At 36.3% G+C, this 23159-nt stretch overlaps 1 protein-coding gene across 3 annotated transcripts in view; it reads left to right on the plus strand.

Annotated features, from left to right (window-relative positions):
* Nucleotides 1-23159, plus strand: part of tox (thymocyte selection-associated high mobility group box) — a 53657-nt gene that overhangs the window by 17852 nt on the left and 12646 nt on the right. For 2 of the 3 annotated variants that reach the window (XM_061731998.1, XM_061731999.1), the window contains exons 2-4: nucleotides 4894-4959; nucleotides 10909-11019; nucleotides 15692-15976. In XM_061731998.1, coding sequence (XP_061587982.1) covers nucleotides 4894-4959; nucleotides 10909-11019; nucleotides 15692-15976 — 462 coding nt within the window. The remainder of the gene's footprint in view (nucleotides 1-4893; nucleotides 4960-10908; nucleotides 11020-15691; nucleotides 15977-23159) is intronic. The other variant, XM_061732000.1, reaches the window with a different exon arrangement.

A 23159-nucleotide genomic window follows, 5' to 3' on the forward strand; every position in this document is an offset into this window, starting at 1 on the left:
GTGTTAATGTGGTTTCTGTCGGAGGACAAACATGCCACAAACATTCTGAATGTTTTCCAATGCTGCAAAAATTTGTACAATAAATATTACATTTCAACATTTCTGTTAACAAAGATTTCAACATTAATCTCAATGTTTCGACTTCTTTCACGAAATTTCAACTTTTTTCTCAACATTTCGACTTTTTTAACGTCGATTTTGTTTTTCAAGATTGTACTTCAACATTAATCTTGACATTTCGACTTTTTTCTCAACATTTCGACTTTTTTCTTGACATTTCGAAAATCTTCCCCCAGTTATAACTAATAGAGATACATGCAGCATGTGTTGCCTTCATTCTAAGGGTTATACATACAAGATTTTTAATTTTTTGCGGCTCCAGACATATTTGTTTTTTGTGTTTTTGGTCCAATATGGCTCTTTCAACGTTTTGGGTTGCCGACCTCTGGACTAGATGTTGGATGATGTTTGCTTGCCAGCACTACATGATTAGTTAGCTAACGTTGTCTGACGTTGCAACCCGTATCCAACCAAGCACCGACTTTAATTTGTCAGCTGGGAATGGTCCGACCATCAATCAAGTGGAGCAGCTTCATCACTCACTAAAGTCACTCTAAAACATTTTGACAGATTTTTGAGCGCAGTGTACCACGTATAATTGGTTCGAGGTCAGTAAGCACAACAAAATTCATACATAAAGCGCTCTGGATTATAAGGCGCACAATTTTTGAGAACGTCTAAGGATTTTTAAGTGTGCCTTATAGTGCGAAAAATACGGTAATTTTCCATATTCTGCTGTTCTGGCAGATTTTTGTTTTTCTGTTTTAATCGCCCACATACATAATTTTTGTTTTAACAATCTAATTGAAAATTCAAATATTAAAAAAAAGATACTTAAGTAAGTACTAGTACTTATTGGATAGCATCTTTAAAACTGTGGTAGGTCACAAGGCCTTTCTCAGTTAGAGTTTGAAAAAATTTGGGAATTACATGACGCAAGATTAAAAAGTTCCAACAATACAAAGATCAGGTGTGTCATATCAAATTCTAAAACCTCTATCCTTTATTACATAAAATTGCAGAACTTCTTTGATTTTCCTTAATGAGTCTTAATTTGCTGATAGCAGAGGCTGCAGGATGTTTGCTATTTTTTAATTGTAATTGTAGCCTCTTGTTCTTTGTTAGTTTTTTGACATTTAGTGGTTTCAGTGGCTGTTTTAAGTAATTCCCAAATGATTAGGAAACAAATACTTGAACTATGAGCTAAACAAGTCCAAATCATTATCTCTGCCGTCATGCTTGATAGTTGGTATGATGTTTCTTCGATGTGCTTCGCTCTGAACATTTCTCTGTGCATTATGGCCAGCAGTATACTCTTCAGGTTAATCTGTCCAAATAACATTGGTCCAGATTGATCCAGACAACTTTTGTCAATTGTTGTCTATTCATGCTGTCACAAAATGAAACATTTAACATGCAAACTGGCACTTAGATTTTTTTTTTTTTCAATTTCTTTGAGAAACCCATGTTTTGATTTTGAGTTAAACGTGCTAAATTTCTACTCCTAAGAAGTTTGGCATGGGCATAATCACAGCATAATGATGGATTCCCCAGATAATTTGCTTCCCCGGTAATTGGGGTGTAAGAATTGCTTTTCTAAAATCATTGATGACGTCTTTCTTACTTGGCACTGTATACCCAATGATCCAGTGTTTCAGTATTTTATTTGTTATGTCCTTCTATGTGAGACCTTGGGTTTACTTTCTTTGTTATCCATCTATAAGCTATCATAATAAATATAATAAAGCATTTTTTTCCTCCCTAAAGAGAAAGCCTACATCTCTCCTTTAAACTAGCAGGTAGCAGCAATCCCACGAGTGAACTGCTTGCCCATGCGTACTGGTTCCCTGGACAGGTTGCAAGACCATCACAGGACCGGTTGAGAAATGTACAAGTGATCTAAGCTGTAACGCTTTGAAACATTCTCTGTTTAGGTGCAAAAAAGGTTGTAATTATTCAAGGATTCCAACTGAATATGCAGAGATCAAATTGTGGCAATATGGACAGTTGTGTGTAATAGCTAATTTGAAGCAGCAAATCGCAGAATAAACTTCTGCAGATTTCCGCTCAGTGCCCCTCCTCCCTTAGGCATGGAGGTTAAGCCACCTTTATGACCCCATCCTCTTGTTTGGTTTCTTACAGGGTCACTCTTTCATTTTCTTCTCTGTCATTACTTCCTTGAGTCTCTTCCTCGCCTCCACCATGATATCCACTGTAGCTCTGTGGACATTCATATTTGATTGATCATTTAGTCAACTGATTAAGTTCTGTTAAATGCTAATTCCTGAAAAGATGCTCACCTTAAGTGGTTATTTTTTGTCAAAACCACGTGCCACATCTTTTTCTGTTTGGGTAATTTTGTTTCTGTAGAGCATGGATCATTTGACTATGACTTCAGCAGGTCTTTCTCTCATTTGATTTGTGTAAAAAAGTAATTTACCATGAGAGACGAAGAACAAAGACCAGACAGAGACAAATTTCAGCTTTTCTTTCAATGCACTTATTTGTTTAAACATAAAACAGTTCCACGTAAAACGTAAAAAATTAACTTTTAATGCTACAAGAGAGCATACTGTCCATTACAACACTTGTTTTTTTGGTTTTTCCGTTGACTCTGTAAACCGACACCTAATTTGCATAATACCCAACAGCTGGCAAATGGATAGGGCAGCTACACCTGTCTATCCACCTGTGTGTGTGTGTGTGTGTGTGTGTGTGTGTGTGTGTGTGTGTGTGTGTGTGTGTGTGTGTGTGTGTGTGTGTGTGTGTGTGCGTGTGCCTGTGAGTGTATGTGTGTGTGTGTGTGTGTGTGTGTGTGTGTGTGTGTGTGTGTGTGTGTGTGTGTGCGTGTGCCTGTGAGTGTATGTGTGTATTTATATACACAAGACAGTGCTTTGCTCTACCCACCTGTTCAAATGCTCTTGTGTTTGTCAACCAAGACAATGAGTATGTACCTAGGACACTATGAATTATTTGAATATGGCTTATGGATGCAAATATGGATTTGTTTGGCCTTTCCTTGTGTGGAATCAAAAGTTTATTCACAGAAGGTTATACCGGTGTTTATGTTTTTAGATTAAGATAGTGTTACATTTAATAACCTTTTAAATTAGTAATCAGTGATATCAGTATGCATAAAAAAACAGACCTTTCGGGAATAGCAACTTCTTCTACTGACAGATATCACATAATTGAGTGTATAGTATGTCCCCTTTAGCATCTTTAGGGTTATTGTTGTTGGTCATAGCAGCAGTTTAACTGTTTTTATGAGATATTCGTTGAAAAAAATTATCTGTTAGACAAGTACAATAATGTGACTGTATTTCACCTAACTTTTTCTAGTGCTCTTTTTTCACTCTGATTTTGCTGTCCTGTCAGCTTTTTTGTTTATTTTTTCTTGTTTCATTTATGCAAAAATGAAACCTCACTGGTTATTGATAGATGCTATTTCTCCTCTGTATATGAAATGGAATTTATTTTTAAAGTAAAAGCTTACAATGCCATCTCACATAAGTAGAGCTCCTATTTATAAGAGAAAATGAATGCAAAACGCACTAACTGAAAGTAAAGAAACAAAAAACAGTAAAGGGATATCTTTTATCTCTCCGTTGTTAGTTTCTAGTGAAAGGGGTGGATCAACACTATAGTGACTACTATTATGTCAGCTACAAATAAAATCCTGCCCCAAAAGCTCAGTCTCGCCGGCCTGAACTTTACAGAGGTAATGTGCATGTGAGTTAAAACATATGTAAATTATCCCTGGTTCATTCTCAACAGTTACAGAGTGCTTGATTAGTTATATAAGTGTGTGTGTATATACTGTATGTATGTATGTATGTATGTATGCTGCACACATTCCAACAACAAGCAGATATCAAGTGCTAAATCCACTGACTGACAGTGAATCTGGTGATATGAGCAGTTGCCATGTGGTTATCTATGTTGCACAGTGAGATTAAAACCCAACATTGAGTAAAGCATAATAAGAATGGCCTCAGCAGGAGAAGGTCTGGTGCAAATAAAAGAGAAATTCAGAAGTCAAGGCAGTACAGCATACTTGTAGAATCCATTTTGTTCTATGTGATATGAGTTGCAATGGTATATGGTTTTGTGTAAGGCTAAAATAGAATAAAATGATATTATGTAACTTGTGAATGTCAGTAACTTACAACAACGCAATCCAAAACCCAGATTCAGTGTGCACACAAGATATTCTCTGTTTTCTACTACGTAGTCACAAGATGCTGACCTTGAAAACCAGCTTTTGCAGCGTGAAGGTTGATCACCTTCCCTTGAAGGTTTATGGTGCTCCTTTGGAAGTTGAAGTGTGCACAACAGGTGTAAGATGTAGAAAAAAGCATCATGACATAAATGTAAAGTGTGTAATTTATACAGTACTATGTGATTAATATTCGTGGGTGATTTTTGGAAGATGCCTGGCTGAATGTGACCAATCTGAGAAATAAAACTTTTTGTATTTCTTTTGCACTTTTCTGCTTTATTGTATAGTTTTATCAGCATTTTATATAGTTTTTGAATGCTTTCAGTACTGTAAATCAACTTTATTTTGTTCTTTAATATTGTGATAAACCTGTGACAACTATGATCTATAGACTATCAATATAAAACTAGCTCTTTTAATTCTCTGTGACGGATATAAACTAAAAGACCAGTGGGACTTTCATTGTCAAAAGAAGATGGCTGATTGAAAATGGGCTGGCTGCTTGCCAGTTATCTTCTACCTCCATCTCCACTCATAGGTGGCTGCTCTGTGTTTGCTGTGTTTGATTTTAGTTTGTTGACATTGTTGCTCTTGCTTTTTGTTCTCTCCAGCTGGATGGGGACACCATGTTCCTGGGCGTGCCAGAAGCAGGCCTTGACTTCGCCTCAGCCAATCAGGTCAGCATTTATGAGGCCGTGTGTGTGTGTGTGTGTGTGTGTGTGTGTGTGTGTGTGTGTGTGTGTGTGTGTGTGTGTGTGTGTGTGTGTGTGTGTGTGTGTGTGTGTGTGTGTGTGTGTGTGTGTGTGTGTTCATTTGTGTGTTCATTTGTGTGTGTTGGACCACAAAGTTATGCGCTCTGTGAAGTGACTCTCTGACTCTCTTTCATTTTCAAGTTTCATATTGCACTGAATGATTTTTTTCAGTCATCTCTGTGTAGCATAAAAGTTAACTCAAAGTCTTAACTTGAAATATATAAAAAAAAAAACCCAACAGGTCAGCTAGTCTGGTTAAAAGGAGGCTGTTATGTCACAGTATCAACTTAGCATTGAATTATCCAGCCCTCGCTTCTTTATCCTCTGGCCACATTCTCACATTTTGCTGAATTTCTTGTGTTTTGGAAGTCAGAGGTTGAGGCTCTTTTGTGGTCACAGCGGTTAGTGACCTGAATTAAATATCTACCTGCACGCTGTAAAAAGTGTGCCTGAGCCATAGCTGAAACAAAGTACTTTTTCAAACCTTGCTTTGAAGAAACTAGCTAACTTGACTTGTACTGCTTTATTCATGCATTTTACTGGTTAATAGCAATTAATTTAACGTGCTGGATGAGTTGGCTTAACCATTTTTTTTTAAATCTGCAGTTTATTGGCTTTAAAACAAAAATAAGAATGGCAAATTAAATATTTCAAGTTTAGTAAGATGCTACCTTACTTTCTGACTAAATACACAGAAAATGTTGAATTCAACATTTTTCTTGATTTGGGGTGAGGTGTGAGCTCAGTGTGCTCTTACTGTATGCTCTTCGATAAAGTAGAAACCTTCCTTAAACATCCTGAAATATAAGTTGGATCCAACTTACCTGTTCATAGTGTAAAGTGGTACCTATCTCAAATTATTTCATGGTTTTATGAAGGGTTATAAGCCCATTTCTAAACAATTTGGATTCATTCGTCTTAGAATAAGAAAGATTATTCACAAATAAAAAAGAATGAAAGACAGTTGCTACTCTTTTAGAAGTTGATGTCTCAGTAAGACAAGGGAACGAGGAAAAATAGTCCAGTTGGAACCAAAGGATGTTTTTCAGGATTTATTAGGATTTATGTATTAATTACAGCGAGACACTGGAGGAAAGAAAAGAAAGAAAAAAGATCAGAAGGAATGAGATTCTACTGATGTAGATATTAAAAGCTTTATTATACTTGACAGTAGGCATGCTGTTAAAATCTGTGTTTATTTTGGAAAGCTCTGATGAAGAGTCCCTCAACAACTGATGCACTGTGCACTGTAAGGCACAGATGCAGTGGAGCACATGCTTACTTTCAGATGAATTTATGTTTTACTACATTACTGATGTTATTTTACATTTAAAAAATGTTTTACTTTCTTATAAGATTATTGGATCTTACCCTATCACCTTACCCTTTTGAACTTACCTTTAGCTATTTTAGTTTTATTTCCAGCTACATCAAAACAATCCCCATCCTGTACAAATCAATATCAATTATTCAGTCAGACTGGCCTAAAGCATTAGTGTACTTGTGTCTTAAAGCTCCTACTTTTTTTTTTTATGAATAGAGAAGTTCTGCAGTAGCCTGTGATGCAGTTGCAAAAAATCAATTCATTAATCAGTTTTATCAATGTATTAATCCCTAGGGGTTAATCAGTAGTAATTAATTGGCCACCCTAGTAATCAGTTTATGGGTTCATTTACTTTTTCTGCAAGAACTATGAATTTTTAGGTTACATGTTCAATACAGACAATAAACTATGTGTGTGCTACCAGTTTCAGTACATTATGTTTGTCTATTATGGAGATAAACATTAGACCATATTTTGTGGTAAATTAATACAGAAAACTATTAAATTCGAAGGGTTCATGTCCTTTTCTTTCCACTCTGAATGAGCAATAGTATGTGAGCATTGACAAAGAAATAATTTAAATAAAAAACACATAAATACTTAATATTTAAAAACATTAGAATTGGCAATTGCCATTAGTTGCAATTAACCTGCTGACTGATGGATATGTTACACTTTTAACACTCAGACCCATTCAAGGCTGTGTTCACTTACAATAATCATTGTATCATGATTAAACTGACAAATGTTTACTATTTTTGTCCAAACACATTTTATACAGAAGATTGTAGATTTCCATGATTCACCTGTTACAGGTATATAAGAGAAAGCACAACATTATGCAAGAAGTGAGTAATGTTTGTGAAAGCGCCTGTGCAGGCCCACTGACTTTGCAGTGCCAGGGCTCGTCAATAATATAGCTATAATGGTGAACTGTTTTTTTTGTTTTAAGATGAGTTGAATAAGCATCAAACATTAGTGTGTCTTCAGTGATAAACGATGAAGGAACAAAATAACCAAGTCCTTCCAGCAATTCTATGTACACACATATCCAAGGAAGACAGGCAATAAAAAGAAAAGAATGGCTACCTTTTCTCTCTTTTTTCGTCTTTTGCATTAGCTCAGTGCGTATGGAAGCAGGCGATCCACTGTGGTAACAACTGAAGGGAGAACATGAAAGAAGAGGACAGTAGTCAAATGCATTAGTTGAAGCTTTGAAGGAACTTTCAATTCAAAGTCATTTTCAGAACTGTACCAATGTTTGATCACATTGTATAGCTGTAATTGTGAAATACAGTCTTAAATGTTTTGGTTATCAAAACAGTTATTTTTAGCAGCATTCGGCAGTATTTCAAGTGAATGGAGCATGCATGTTAATGGACTGGTGCTGAAAGATGGATGGAATTTTCCATTAGAAACACAACAATACCATTAAGTTTTCTCTAAATGTAGTAGTAGCTGGGGGTGTATATACAGCTGTCCTGTTATATCACTTTGAGGCACTGACAAACATAGTAAACCTCAGCCATTATTAGATTACTTGTGAACAGTATTTGCTGCACCATGCGGCAAATACTCTGAATTCAGAGAGTAGTCTTGGAGTCAGACATTAGAACATTAGATGTGTTTTTGTTAGCACAGACTTTCTTCACCACCAAGGAAGGCTCATGTTAATAGGAAGCATTATTCATAAAGTAAGAAATACAGAATATTTTGTGGCATAGAGCTGAATGATTTTATGTTTTATTCATAGCATCATTCTATAAGAAGTTATGGAGCAGTGAGTGGAAAAAGAATTTATAGCTATATTATTGACGTTGTATTGCTTCCATAAAGTCAGAGGTTTGTGATGAATATAATCAATTTTTAGTCCAGTCTGGCCCTCATTCTTGTCATTTTTGAGTTGTTACTGGAGCAGAAGTGTGTTCAAACAGAGACAAGAAGGGTGCAGACATAAAGAACAGTAACAGTAGTACAATACCTGTGTAGATTGGTGCTTTATAGGTTTGAGGACCTGCTTTCATACATTTGGCTGTGTCACATAGAGTATGACAAATGCATCTCTTTCACTGAAAGATAGTGTGTGATGCTCCAGTAAAGAATTTAAAATGCTGTGGAATATTAAAACGCTGTGCAATATAAAAAAAAAAAAAAAAACTGCTGTCTTATAAAGATTGAAAGGGACAGTCCCTTTAAAATTCAGTGAATGACAAATCTCAATGCCCCTGCATTGTAAAACTAAAGTTATGTTATTAACCTTAACCGGATGATGACTTTGCGTACAACTGCTTGGGCAATTGATCATTTCAGAGTTAGTATGGAAACAGACAAACAAGCAAAAAAACAACTTACTGGAATGCTTATGCAGTATGCTAACTTGATGTTTAGCAGGTATGGTGTACGTAAAAGTTCCCAATCTTAGTAGTCAGTTGTCATTGTTAACGTATTTAGACATTAGGCGACAAAGAAACTAAGCAAACTGATGAAGAAGAGAGGGGAGTGCTCTGCATCCTCTGGTTCTGATTGGTCCAACTAGGATCATGCATAAGTTACACATTTATCATTCTATTGGACTATACAGTACATCCTCTTCACTACACAGGGATTCATTCATTCGGAAGCTTTTTCAGGTTCCAAAGGACAAATATTAGGTTTGTAGCCTTCAATTTTGTAATTAAAAGCTGCAAAACGAATCAGTCAATTCCAGACCCCTGTTTTTGTCTTTTGTAATTTAGTTCCCTGGAAGATGCACAGAGAGCCCTACCTTTAACTTCATTAGGCTCACTGAAATACTGACTCTTCAGAAGATCGTTGTGGCTAGGAATAAGGATTATTAATCTATTATTGATAACTGATCGGTAAGAATTTTGTCCATCATGTGGAATTTGATCATTATAACGAGGTTATATCTCAAAGCGATGCACTGGATGTTGCTGTTCTGAAACTACCGGGAGGAAGTGCAATTCATTGTGGTTCAAATGATTTCTAGAACAGGACCACAAAGCTGCTGTAGAAAACGAAAGCAAAATGAAAATAACAAAGAAAAGTTTGGTGTGGGATCCTTTCAAATATAAAATTATGGAAAAATATTGAACCTTCCTACCTTAACTTTCTTCAGAAAAAAAAGAGAGAATGGAGCGAAGTCCCTCAAGCTGGCAAAGTTAGTGAGCCAGTATCGTCGGTACTGTCGGTACCAGGAGTGAGTTTTTTTCTGCAGCTGGACTTAGTTAGCTGCAATCTTATGTCACACCTGAGCCTGTTACCATGGTTATTTTTCTTAACAAAAATCAGTAGAGTTACTTTATTCATGTTGCAGGCAGCTTTCAAATGTAGTGATAAGATGTTAAGGCTCCACTACTGCCTTAGTTCAGTCCATTCTCCTAAATGGAAAAGTATTGTTGTTTAATATTTTACAAAAGTGTACTCTCTTTTCTATAGTTATTTATGATATACATTATATGTAAAATATGAAAGATTAATCAGTAGCTGATCGTTAATTTTCCTGATCATCGACTAAGCACATTTCTATACAGACCCATCTTTAATTGCTGCCAGCATCTATAACTGTCTGTCGTGACTCTGTGACGACTGACTTCATCAAATCAAATGCCTTTAATGAAATCAAAAGGCTGAAGCTTTTGAAATGTAGTCCTGGTTACAAGCAAAGATGAGGAGTCCAAAACATTAACATTCAGAACAGTTCTAAAGTTTAATGGTGTCACTGCTTAAATCTGTACTTTACAGGTCTATACAAATCACAAATTCTGCTTTTGCTCCATGTTTCGTTGCAATTTAAGAATATGTAAAGTTAGAAGCAGACTCTGTTCAGAGATCTGAGATCGTCACCTCAAAGGAGCTGGTTTGGGTACATCTCTCTCTCGCTCCAAACAAATAAAAAAAATCTTAAAAGCAGTTTGATGTCTGAATGGAGGTATATAGCTGCTCAGTGTTTATGGGGACTATATAGAAAGTCTGAAGATATAATCACATTGAAGTGTATTAAACTGCAACATTGTGGCGGTAAAAAAAAGAGCCCAGAGATCACTATGCTCCCATTAACCAAAATCAAATCAACTGTCCTGCTTGTAGCTGTGGGTCAGTGAAGTTTGTATGTGTTCATCATTTCTCATTGCAGCTGTACAGCACTTATTGTAGCATTTTCTTTTCACAGATTAGCTGTAGAAGAAATGAACAAGCTATTTATTCACAGCCTCTCTTCATCACTTTAAATAGCACCTTGGCTCTCATTTTATTTATTTATTATTCTATTACTTTGGCTCAGTTTTGCATATTCAGTGGTTTAGATTTAAATGCAATAATGCACCAATCCATAAACACAGACACACACAAATCCTTTACTTTAGTTTATTCTGGTTGTGGGAACCTCTCCGTGTGGAGAATCTCTCTCTCTCTCTGTCCTTCTCTTTCTCTGTGTCCCTCTTGTTTTGTCCTTGCTCCTCTTCATGGCCTTTTTTTTGTTTGACCCCTGACCTCCGCCTGGCCTCTGGGCTCATTTCACTCCCTGTTTGTCTTTGTGATTCTTCCCACAGTTTCGTGTGCCACAGCCCCCTCACCCTCTCAGCAAGGTGACGCCACCCAACCCATCCTCACAGCACTGGAGGAGAGATGCACACATGTCCGACATACACCGCCTGCCCTGGGTGAACACGCGCACACACACACACACACACACACACACACACACACACACACACACACTCACACACTCACACACACACACACACACACACACACACACACACACACACACACACACACACACACACACACACATGCACGCACGCACACACACAATATCAAGACCACACACACAACTAAGCCAGTACAGCTCACTGGACCTACATCTTCAATAAAAACACCACTTAACTGGCATACACCAAGCTAAATTAATTTTAAGTGTCCCTTCAGAAATACAAAAGGCTTAACAAAGTGGCCTAAATTAAAGTGTAAACGTAGTGAAAACCATGCACTATATATATCTTTGCAGTTATTTCCTATCAAAATATTTATAACAAGATCTAAATATTTGGATCCTGCCTAATTTGCCTCAGCCAGTGTCAACACATACTCTCTGTTTTCATGTACTACATTGTAATAAAACAGAATTTGAATACACCTGTTTTTAATATTTACCCTACATATTGTGTAGCTTTATTCAACCAAAAATACCCACTATCTGAGGAACTTTTTTTCTTTGTTCATTAATAGTTTTTTCATATCATCATTAGTTACCTCTGTAGTCTAAGGTTTTACAAGAATGTGACAAATAAATTTCCTGATTGATAAAGAGTTAAAAAAAAAAAGGTCCTCTCTGCTGCCCTCACAGGACAGATGTATGTGTCCCGCCAGCAGCTCTGAGCTGCAGCAAACAAACACTGAGCAGTGACATGTGGCACTTTCCAAAAGGTTGTGCTAAATGTAATGAGGTGGTTGAATAATGTGGTGAAAACACTTGACCAATCAGAAGCTGCCAGTGCAGCAAAGTCCACCCAGAAATATCAGGACTTCCTGCTACGCTCATTTAGTCCCTGGTGCTTGAGCAGGACATGCAGAAGATAAGGGAGCAAGACTCTCCAAATGTTAGTCCCTGAGAAAAGTTGTTCCCTTCAAAATTAGGCTATGAAGAAAGGAAAGGGAACTACTGTGCTAAAAGTAGAATTTTATTTGACCACAGCAACTTAGATTTTTATAAGACCTTCAAATAAAAGGATGCAGAGCTTCCCTATGTGGCTACTATACAGTAGGTGGTAGCTGTAAATGAACAAAATGCATCTTAATATACTTTAAATTCTAAATCGAGGTAGAGCAATATAAACAAATAAAAGATAGAGTAATATTTTACGTTCATAGATCTGCATAAACATTTGCTCAGAACGTTCCACAATTAGAAAAAAATCACAATTTCATTTTAGACAGTTCTGATTGAATCTGTCTAAATGTTTATCACACACCTTTCATGTGATTTATCATAGTCATAGTAGTCAAAGTATGACTTCTTACTCATCCATATGTGCTTTTTGATACTGCTTGAAGGTAAGAAGTGCATTAGTGATCTGAACACAACGTGTGTGTAAGGACTTAATCCTGACTACATTAGTCTTTCTAGAAGCTGCTAGTGCACAAGAACCCGGCTATTGTACTGACATGAATGGAGCAGCAGAAAGAGATTGAGAAAGAGGAGTAATTTATGCAGAAGTTTAAGAAATGATAGCGTAGGAGAGGGAGGGAGACTGAGAGGCAGACAGAAAACAGACAGGGCAATATAATTTATGCAGAGCTCTGAGCTCCATAAGGACACTGTGTGTAAATGTGAGACCATGAAAGAGGCTGTTGAACTTGCTGGTTTGTCAGGACTTGACAAACCGTGCAGTTGAACGTGATGTTGATGTCCAGACTCTCAGACAAAATTCACTCTTGATTATAGAAAGAGGGTGGCCAATTAAACAAGGACATCAAAATTAAAGGAAGCTCCACTACTGAGCTTCTTAAGCCACCCTGCAATATGTTACAATTAATTTGCAATATTATTAATAGCATTGATTTAAAAAAAAAAAAAAAAGCTTTCAAGAGCAGGTCCTCTTTTGGCAGTTTAATCCTATCTGTATTAACACATTAAAAGTAATATTTTACTGTCACTGTTTTTTTTATACAATTTAAATAAAGTTTGTTAATTAATGTAAAATGTTAAAAGTCCTTAGTGAGTCTTCATTTCTCCTGTTCAATGAACTACTTTCTCAAGTAGTGCATTTTAGCAGGTCAGATATTTACAGATTTATAGGCCCAGAATAATGAATGACAGAGATTTTATTATAAAGATTTGATCAAAATGTAGACATAAACTAAGGCAATTCAATGTATTCTTTAATTTAAAAGGTTTTAGCATTTAGGAATTACAGCCATTTTAAGGCATTTTAAAGGACTTCATTTTCCGAGGCTCGAGGGAATTTGGACAAATAATTGTAAATATGTGCCAAATTTAACAATGTTAAATTTTGTCTTTAAAAAAAAATATTTTGACTGAAATCATTTGTAGTTAATAAGTGCCTGAAGTCTTAGACATCAACAAATTCTGAGTTTCCTCTCTGAAGATGCTTCACCAGACCTTCCCTGGAAAGCCCTTCTGCTTCCTGTTTTGTCTTCAGTACATGAAAATCATGCTCTTCTTGGTTGAGATCAGGAAGCTGACGTGGCTGTTGAAGAACGTTTAATTTCTTTGACTTAAAAAAGTCTTGAGTTGCTTTTTTAGTATATTAATCGTCATTATCCATCTGTAGGGCAAAACTCCATCCTGTCAATTTTAAAGCATTTGGTTGAACGTAAGCAGACTATAGCCCTACACACCAGCAATCACACCATGAATAGCCAACAGTGAGTCTATTCCATTCTTCACCTAAGGATTGTTTTTGCTATCTCTCTCTTAAGAGTTATATTTGTTTATTTGTTTTGTTCAGCCTAATGATTGTTCCCTTCACTTACTCTTTTTTGACATTGTATTGGTAGCTCCAGTCAAACAGCAGCTTAATGACAACTTAAAACCTAATATCTTTTCAGATCTTATATCTGCTTCATTCGTCTAGAAATAATGAGGCGATGCACCACACCTGGCATCGTCAACTGTCCAAATACTTTTGAACCTTTAAATTGAACAACTTTTGAACACATTTTTCACTCAAAATCTACACTTTAATCACACCAGTTGTAAGTAATGAACATGTTACTCGTATGACCTGTCATGTGAAAGTTGAGCTGTTTTTTTTTACAAGGAATAAACAAAACTAGTCCCCAACAAATGTAAATAAAATACATGTGTTTAAGACACATATTAACAAAAGGCGTCTTCATGTGTCATTACCACATTCATCGAAATAAATGTATTTTCACTGAAAGTAGGACTGACCTAATTAAAACTGTAAACTAAAGCAGCTTCAAACATGAAGCAACAAGATTTCAGTCACTAAAGTTACCATAAGAAAGAGTCAAGTCAATGCAAGCTGCTGTGCTAGTGGAAGCCGGTAAGGCTTCACATATCTATATAATATATATATAATATAAAGGAAAAGGCGTTACACTGTTTATCTGAGGAGCAAATGTCTGTGAATCATGTTCACAGTGTAGCACACATCCAGCTACTGCCGGTGCACTGAAACCCTCAGGCCTCTTCCCAGTGATGCCATGAGGCCCACAAGTTAGACACGGAAGGTGGAAAGACTTTCAGTTGATTATGTTGGATATATATATGTATATATATATATATATGTATATATATATATATATATATATATATATATATATATATATATATATATATATATATATATATATATATATATATATATATTTGTATATGTGTATATTTGTATAGTGCAAATTATAAGTGAGACTACATACAGGTTTCATGTGTGTGAGAAAAGAGTGAGAGGGAATGAAATAGTGAGAGATTAAAGAGAAATTGAGAATGAGATTAGGAGAGCAGGAGAGCAAAAGAGGGATGGAAGAAGTAGGATGGTGAGAGATGAAGAGCAAAAGAGAACGAGATGGAGAGACTGGTGTGGCTAGCCAAGCAGAAAAGGCTGTCAGTCTCTATAAAAGATCTCCTCTGTCAGATTAGTATGAGAAGGCTTCTCTTACACTGCCTCTCTTTCTCCTTTCTCTCCAGTGTTTCTCGCTCTCTTTTTGCATGATTCTTTCACTCCATTTCCTTCTTCATGTCTGCCTCTCTCGTGTCTGCTCTCAGAATCATCTTCAATTCTGCTCCTGGTTTTCTTTTTGCATGTCAGATTTGCATTTATGTATATGTACATACAAAAATAGTCCGCAAGTATTTTTAAGATATTTGAATTGTACATATAAATGACTTCATTGTTCTGCTCTGGGTGAGCTAGTTTTTGCGAACTAGGCTTTCTTTCAAGAGGAGGAATATAATTAGTGATAATTGGTCTTTGATAGAGGCTCAGACTGAAGAAAAGTGACTACATGAAAAATGTAGAGATGTAGTTCAAACTGGATTCAGCTCTCTGAGTTAATGATAAGGGGCACTTTTTACAATCTCTCCCATCTATTAACTCTGACAGTAATGCTTGATGACACTTCAGTCTCTTAAAGTCCCCTATGCAATTCTTATTGATTTTCTCCAAGTTGTCACCGTGCTGAAGGCAGCGTTGCCCATCCACCCAAGTGTGGGCCACATCACTGGAGGTTAACTGGGAAATGTGTGACTTCTGAAAATTACATTTTCAGATATTGAACAAAAAAAATTACAGGTTTGGAATTCGCTCTAACTGTCTGTATTTCATGTTTGCCTTTCACTTTCAGTCATACCCAGTGAGCACTTTGGGTGATGAAGACTTCAACATCCCGCCCATCACTCCCCCCACTCTGCCAGACCACATGGTGCCCCCTCACCTACCCCATGATTCCTCCTCTGGGCAGTACCACTCCATGGAGCCCCCCTCTATCTCAGCTACACACCACCCCTACCAGCTGCAGGGCATGGACCTGCCCGGCATGTCTGGCAGCCAGGACGGAGCCGCTATGTTGAACCGAGACGGCAGCACGTTCAGCCCAGACAGAGGCCCGATGACCAGTACTCTTTCTGTGGTGAGTGTTTCCTAATAAGTCACGTGTTGATTTCAGTGATGTAGAGGTGCTAAGATTATTGCAATAAAGTAAACTCGTAGGCATACATGACTTAGGAAATCGTGACCTTTTCTCTGTGTGTGCACTACAAGTGATTGTGCAAGGTGTTCCAAAATGTTTTAGACCCTGAACACCCACACAAGGGTTTTAAAACTGTCTCAACGAGTCTAGCCAGTTCTTGTTTTACCACAGATGTGTGTCTTATGAGTCTCCAGATTCCATTCACTCAAAGAGAAAGATAAATCGAATAAACTTATGTCAGGCAAAACGCTTGACTAATTGATGGAAACGCCGGTCATGTCCTGTCGCTCGGCCTGGCTAGACATGCGATATTCAGATGATTTTCCATGTCGAAATTCATCATGTATGAACTATGAAACTGGTGTTGATCGGGGACCTTTGGTCTTCAATGGAAAGAATCAGTTAATAGAAAAAAAAAACTGGCGCCTTTTAAAGCAGCAAAAAAGAAAGCTTTATATCCAGGTGCAATGTTTCATCTCCATCTTACAGCAGTTACCCAAAAGAGATTCAACAAAGACAACAAAGACTCACGTTTTTACTTCATCTGTATTTTTGTCGAAGATATGCGATATTCATTCATAATTGATATGTTATAACTTTTTTAATAATAATTTTTTTATTCAAATATTTTCTCCAAGGTTTAATATTTTATTAAGTTTTATAATTTTTTTTTTAACCAAGTCTTACATTTTTTTAATTAGACATGCGAGATGGGAGCGCAGTAAATTTAGAACTGTAAAAATAAAAAGAGAAGATTGTGGTTAATAAAGAAAGTGCACCTGTTTTCCAACTCACCTTAACATGTCTATACTCAAACATGCTATTTTTAAAATGTCTTTTATCTAATTGTTTCCAGAGTGGAAACATAAAGGAAAAGAGCTGTATGTTCTCACAGGCACCGCTAAAAGAGTAACCACAGGTGGAGTTCTTCTCATGAAAGATGAATAAGCTCTATTCAAGTCCCAGGAACCAGAAGTGCTTTTTTTCCTTTAAACTGGGCATTTTCAGTTCTATTTGTTTGGTTTTTACTCCCTGAATATAATATTTATACAGACTTGCAATTAATATGTTTTGCTATGGGACTCCATCTGATCTAACATTTCTGAAATACCGTAACTGAGTGGGGGTTGATCGTTTTAGGTTTTCACCCTTAGTTTGATCTCAGAAGTGATCCAGAGCAACATTTTGGTAAAACTGTAATCATGTGGGAACGTGCTGTGCATACTAATAAACAGCAGAAATGTGCATTGTATCAAAAGAGTACTTTCCAACCAAGGTGTTGACACTCATTGCTTAAGTTAAACTTCACATACCATACTGCTTCCCAGAAGAGACGAAAAAAGCTGTTTTTGATACTCCAAAGACGCAACTTCAGGAAGTACTATCAATTTGTTTCTGGATCACATGTACTTCGACTTGATCAAATGCACTTGTTATTCTCGTCTTTGACTTCACTCGCTTCCTGCAAGTCAAAGTCTAGTGTCAGTGAAAAACTGAATTCTTTCATATTTTATTCTGTATAGCTTTACAAACTAAGACATTACCTGGGGCAGTGCTATTTGAAGGCCAATCAGCATCCTGTCGATCTGACATTTAGTTCACATTTTAAGTCTTTATTTCACAGTAAAATGAAATTCTCGCTTTTAGCTGTGACATTCACATGTGGCAGGCTGTGTCATACAGTAGAGAAATGAAAGCTAAAGCTGAGACTTTTTGTTACTTCAGCTGTTATAGAAACTGGCTCTTCAGAGGTTTATAAGTGACACTGCCTGTTATTAAGATTGCACCTGTTTTATTAAGAATGAAACTGTCTCACCTCCTACTCTTGATCTCACAGCTCCTGGCAGCTTTCTTGAGCGCTATATTAAATGTAATATTGAGAGTCGGTTAAAAAAAACACGAGAAGCACTCTTCCTGACTTTAGCAGTATCAGACTGTTAAACACCACAGCAGATGTGGTTTTTAACAGCTTTTAATTAAATTCAGATTTTTTTTCTTCCTCTGGATGTGATTAAGCTGTCTGTTAAGTATGTTACAATGGAGATCATTGTTTCAGTGGCCTAAAGGCAAGGTCTTATTTTTCTGTCTCAGTCCTACTTTTTTGCTGTCTCTATTTCTCTGCATCTCACTTTTATACTTTCATGCTAACATACATTTATTGCCAGTCCAGGAACTATTGTTGCCTAGCAACCGTGCCGGGCTCAGCCTAATCGGGGTGGATATAAAGGGGACTAGAAAGACTCAAGTCAGAATGTGTGTGTGTTATTAATAGAGCAGCAAGACTATTGAGTTGTAGTTAATATTGAGATGTGGACTGGTCTTTTTGAATTTGCAGCAGAAGCTGCTGTCTAAATGTCGACTGTCCAAAATTATTAGCTCAGAAAACTGCTTTTATGTTGGTCATTTTGCTGTGCAGTGCCAGTTTATAATGTCTGACATTTACACTTCTGTTTATGGTTCTTCTTGCTTTTCATGTTCCTGTGTCACATGGAGAAAAAAGAGAGAAAAACATCACTGAATGTAGTGTAGCACTTTGTTTATAGCGAGATCTGAACAAAACAAAAACAGCACAAAAAGCAAAACCCCGGAGAGCGATTTACATGATCCAATTTAAGTATGACAATATTTCAGGTGAGAATAAATTATTGACAAAAAAAATTTGTATTCTTATTTTTTAGAGTGCTGATAGGTCATTCCAGCAATATTTCCAATTGACAAAAATGTGCTTTATGGAGTGTGACTATTATGATGAAGGATCATGATGTGCCTTGAAATAAAGTTTGCGCATATATACATATATATATATATATATATATATATATATATATATATATATATATATAAAGATGTGCAACACCCTACAACCTGACAAAGCCAAATTCACAATGATTTATAAATACGAATATATGGAGGACTGTTGCACCTGTTGCAAATTAATGTTGTACATTAACATATAAAAAACAATTTTTAGGTGATACCAAACTGTCTTTTTTCATTTGAATGATAGGAAAAAGAGGTTTAAGAAAACTATGATTTAGTTACGCTACATAATCAGTCTTCAATCTATAACTAATTTTAAACTTTTATAAATAGTTTTTTCCATTAAAAGTTCTGTTGAAGTATTCATAACAAAATAAAAGTTTTTTTTACTTTTTCCCGGGTGTAGGAACACATTCAGATGTGTACATTTCTCAGTTTATATTTAAATCCTGTCCCAGACCGCACTGTTGTATAGATTTGAACCTTGAGTAGCGCTCAGGGCATCATGACATGAGTCAGTCATTACTCTACCATCAGGGGTTCTCCCATCATCAGAAGTGACCTATCAAACCCCACAATATCTTTGAAGGGAAAATCTAATTCATGTTTTTCCTTTGTTTAAGTTTTTAATTTGTGATTGTTTTTGTTAGTTACTGAAGCCTGTTACGGGAATTTCCATTCCAGTCAGTGTTCGCTGGTTGTCACGTTATCTGCATGAAATTAGATTCCTCCTTTATGTTCTGATTTTTGTCTCCGTGTTTGGCTTATTTGACTTTTCTAAATGAATGTTAATCGTTGTTAACCCACCGTCATCTTTAGCCAGTTATACATCCAGTACTAGTAATGCTGCATTTTCTAATATAATCGTCTTAGTCATTGTATTCGATTAGGACATTTTTCTTTGTAAAGAGTAGCAAATTTAGATTTTTTTTAAACGAAATATTTATCTAGATATTTATTGTCTAAATATTTTTTTTTTTAAATATATATGATATTTATTTTATTAATTTATTTATTAAACAAATAACCCTCATCATTTCCAACGACTCTGCTAAAAGGCTTAGTTTAGCCATCAGATGCAATAATAGTGTCAAAGTAAAGGTTTTGGCAACATTATGACTCTTGCACGTGTTGTTTTTTACTTATATGACATTAAAGTCTCCGCCATCACCACAGATGCGTATTTTTTCAGCCTTTACAGCCTTTACATTTTCCCATTATTGAGAAATGTTATTCGGTGTTCCACCTAAATACCGCAGCAGCGTTCGGATGCTGCTGCCAGTAAGCGAGTTCAGGTAACGTGTTCCCATGAGGGCCATAGCTACCCAGACCACATCCGTTATTATTCAATACTTACTGAGAGGAAACTCTAAATACATGCAGACATTCAAGTGTCATCTTCATATTTGTGACAATAAGTGTCAAAGTTCCCACCAGGGGGTTCATAATGTTAACTTTTGCTTTCCTGAGAAGTGGACACCCTAGAGCTGCATGTGACTGACTCACGATGGAAATGCCAGTTTAACTGAATAATTACAAAAGTAGTTGTACTGAAAAAGCACGTGTGAGAATATTAGTCCAAATTCACTTCTGTTTTACGGGATCTTAAGTACCATTTTGAGTGAGGTGTCTGAAATCAGACAGGGCAAACAATTAAACTCTGTTTAAATATATTATTTTATCCCAAATATTTAAAAAAATGTACAAGCCCTGAAATGTTCCTCCTCTAGATATAGAAAACTATTCATAGAAGTCTTCTGTCTTTGTATGTCAGTTTTAATAAAGCAATCTATCTGTATCAGCTTATTTTTTTTTCATTATCAATCTGTTTCTATAATAGGCATCAAGTGCCAAATGTTAAACGATAATAAATGTTAATCTTTTTTTTCATTGCCTCCTGCTTCATAACAGAGGAGCAAAAGTTTATTAAAAATGTTGATGTAATACGATTCTAATGACATTAAGGGAAAATATTTCCTTTGTTGTATTCAGAGATCGAGATATGAATCAACTCAAGCTGGCAACATTTATCCCATATTGTCTTTCAGTAGCCTTTTTTTTTAAAAGACGATAGCACATTATGCATTCCTGACAGGTGTGACAGTAAAAGTGTGGACTGGGCCGTGTGGTCACTTTATATCCTGTAGTAAACAATCTTCTGATGAATTATTGAGGCCCTGAAGGCAAACGGATAAAACGTGTTTGTATTTGTTCAGTCTTCATCTGTGGACTCAACGTCTCCCCCAGATATGTAGCACTTCTCTGGAGTGTAGCAAATGGAGTTTAAAAAGCTCTATTGATGTACTTACACATGAGTGGGAAATGGGAATTGATGTCTTAAATGACTTCTGATCCTCTCTTCCCTCAGACCTGTATTGCCTGTTGCCACGGTTACTATCAGATTTCATTATTAGTGAATCCAGGACTGCTGCACATTGCACAAATCCTGCCAAGCAAAGACAGACTGTGTTTCAGGGCTGGGTCTGTTATACGAGTGTGTTATGTGGCTCGGGACCTGTTTCAGTCTAACGTTGAATCTAAGGTTTAGGTCTGATTTAAAAGCCGGCTATGCTGTCTCAGTGACATTGAAAGACGAGGTCATTCATTTTTTAAGAATATTTGTGGATGATAGAACAGACAGTAAGTAAGACAGAGATACCACCATTTCAGTAATATAAGCAAATGAGCTTGTTAACAGTTTAAGTTGTGTTTCTGGCTACATAATGAAATTACGTTCAATTGTCATTGTGCATTTACTGATGTATTTTTCCAGGCGAAAATATTATGGGTGAAGTATGAACAGATACAATGGTAATACATCCAGTAGACACTGAGCGAGCAATAACTTATTATCATTACTTGTCTCCAATAAATTCTAATGCACTTTTAATTGCTAGTTAAAAAGTAATTAGTTGCAAATTTTGATTTGCTGTTTGGTGCTTAACAAGAAGCATGCAACTTTCTATTATCCATAGTCATTAGATCTACTGTTGATATACAATCATCAGGATTAGCTAAACACACAGCAAGAAATATTTCTGTCTGGCATTTGCTCTTTTTCCTTTAATTGATTCAAGCACATTTTGTATTTCAACAGATAATGTGACGTTGATGTCACAAATTTGTGTTTTCGTGGCAAATATTGTAAACATCCTTTTGCCACTAAGAGTTTCTGTTCTTTGCCAACTTAATAACTTGCAGGATTAAGTTTGTACTCTACATCACAAAAATAAACATATCTATCCAGTGGAAATTTATTTTGAAAGAAAGAAAGAAATTCCAAGATTATAGCTAATTATTTGTGGATTTTTGCATGTATAATCACTTGCATGCACGGCACATTTCCCAGCTCTCTCGGGGCAGAAGTTAGGGGTAAACCCTAGACGTGTCACGGGTCCGTCCAACAGCGGCACATTACATTCATATTTATAAATCACTGAGTTATGGGCTCATGTTTTTAATTTCATGACTGCATTTTATTACAGAAAGCTTATAGCCATAATTTAAATTACTTGAATTATACTTCGGTGATCATTTTTACAGTATAAATTGAAATAACTCCGAATAGATAATTGAAATAAACACCAAAAAACCACCATTAAATTGAATTGATAAAATGTTGAGAAGAAAGAATTGTACCAGAGAAAGAGAGATCTGTGTGTGTGTGTGTGTGTGTGTGTGTGTGTGTGTTTTATTTGCAGCCAGGCAACATTGAAGCTGATGACATCACATGCAGCACTGGCAGGTGTGAAGTGTCTCATTAGAGAACAGATATGGAAATTCACTGCAAACAGTTAAATATCAAAGTGCATACGCTCTTTCACACTAACATGCAGGATTACGTCTCTTGTTAACAACACTTGTCTCCATGACTCGTCTTGTTGATCTGTTTGTCTCCCACCTATGAAAGCTGGGTAGAGGGGTGTTGGAGTCTAAATTATTAATTAACTTTATCCCTGACTTTCTGAAACATGTAGTCCTTAATTATTGACAGGTTTCATCAGCGCTCCAAGCCAGTTCCATCTGCCAGTGGTCACACATTCTCCACTGCAACTAAAAGAAGAGATGGTTTAAACTTTCTCCCTGCAACATCTTATCTTTAATCTCTCTGGTTTTGGGGTCTTATCCTGGGCATTACTTGGACTTTTGATTGCATAATCAGCTATTCCCATATGTAAATAACTTTCTTGTTGTCATAGTTACTCATCATAAGAGATGTTGAAACGTGGCATAATTTGCAGTGTAAAATGACCAGTCCATGATTATTGATATCGCAACAGGCTGTCAGCAGCGCATCTAAAACTCAAAATCATTTATTCATATTTACTGTAGTACAACTACGATGTAATCATATGACTGTTTT

This window comes from Cololabis saira, chromosome 10 (assembly GCF_033807715.1).
Source record: "Cololabis saira isolate AMF1-May2022 chromosome 10, fColSai1.1, whole genome shotgun sequence".
NCBI classification, from domain to species: domain Eukaryota; kingdom Metazoa; phylum Chordata; class Actinopteri; order Beloniformes; family Belonidae; genus Cololabis; species Cololabis saira.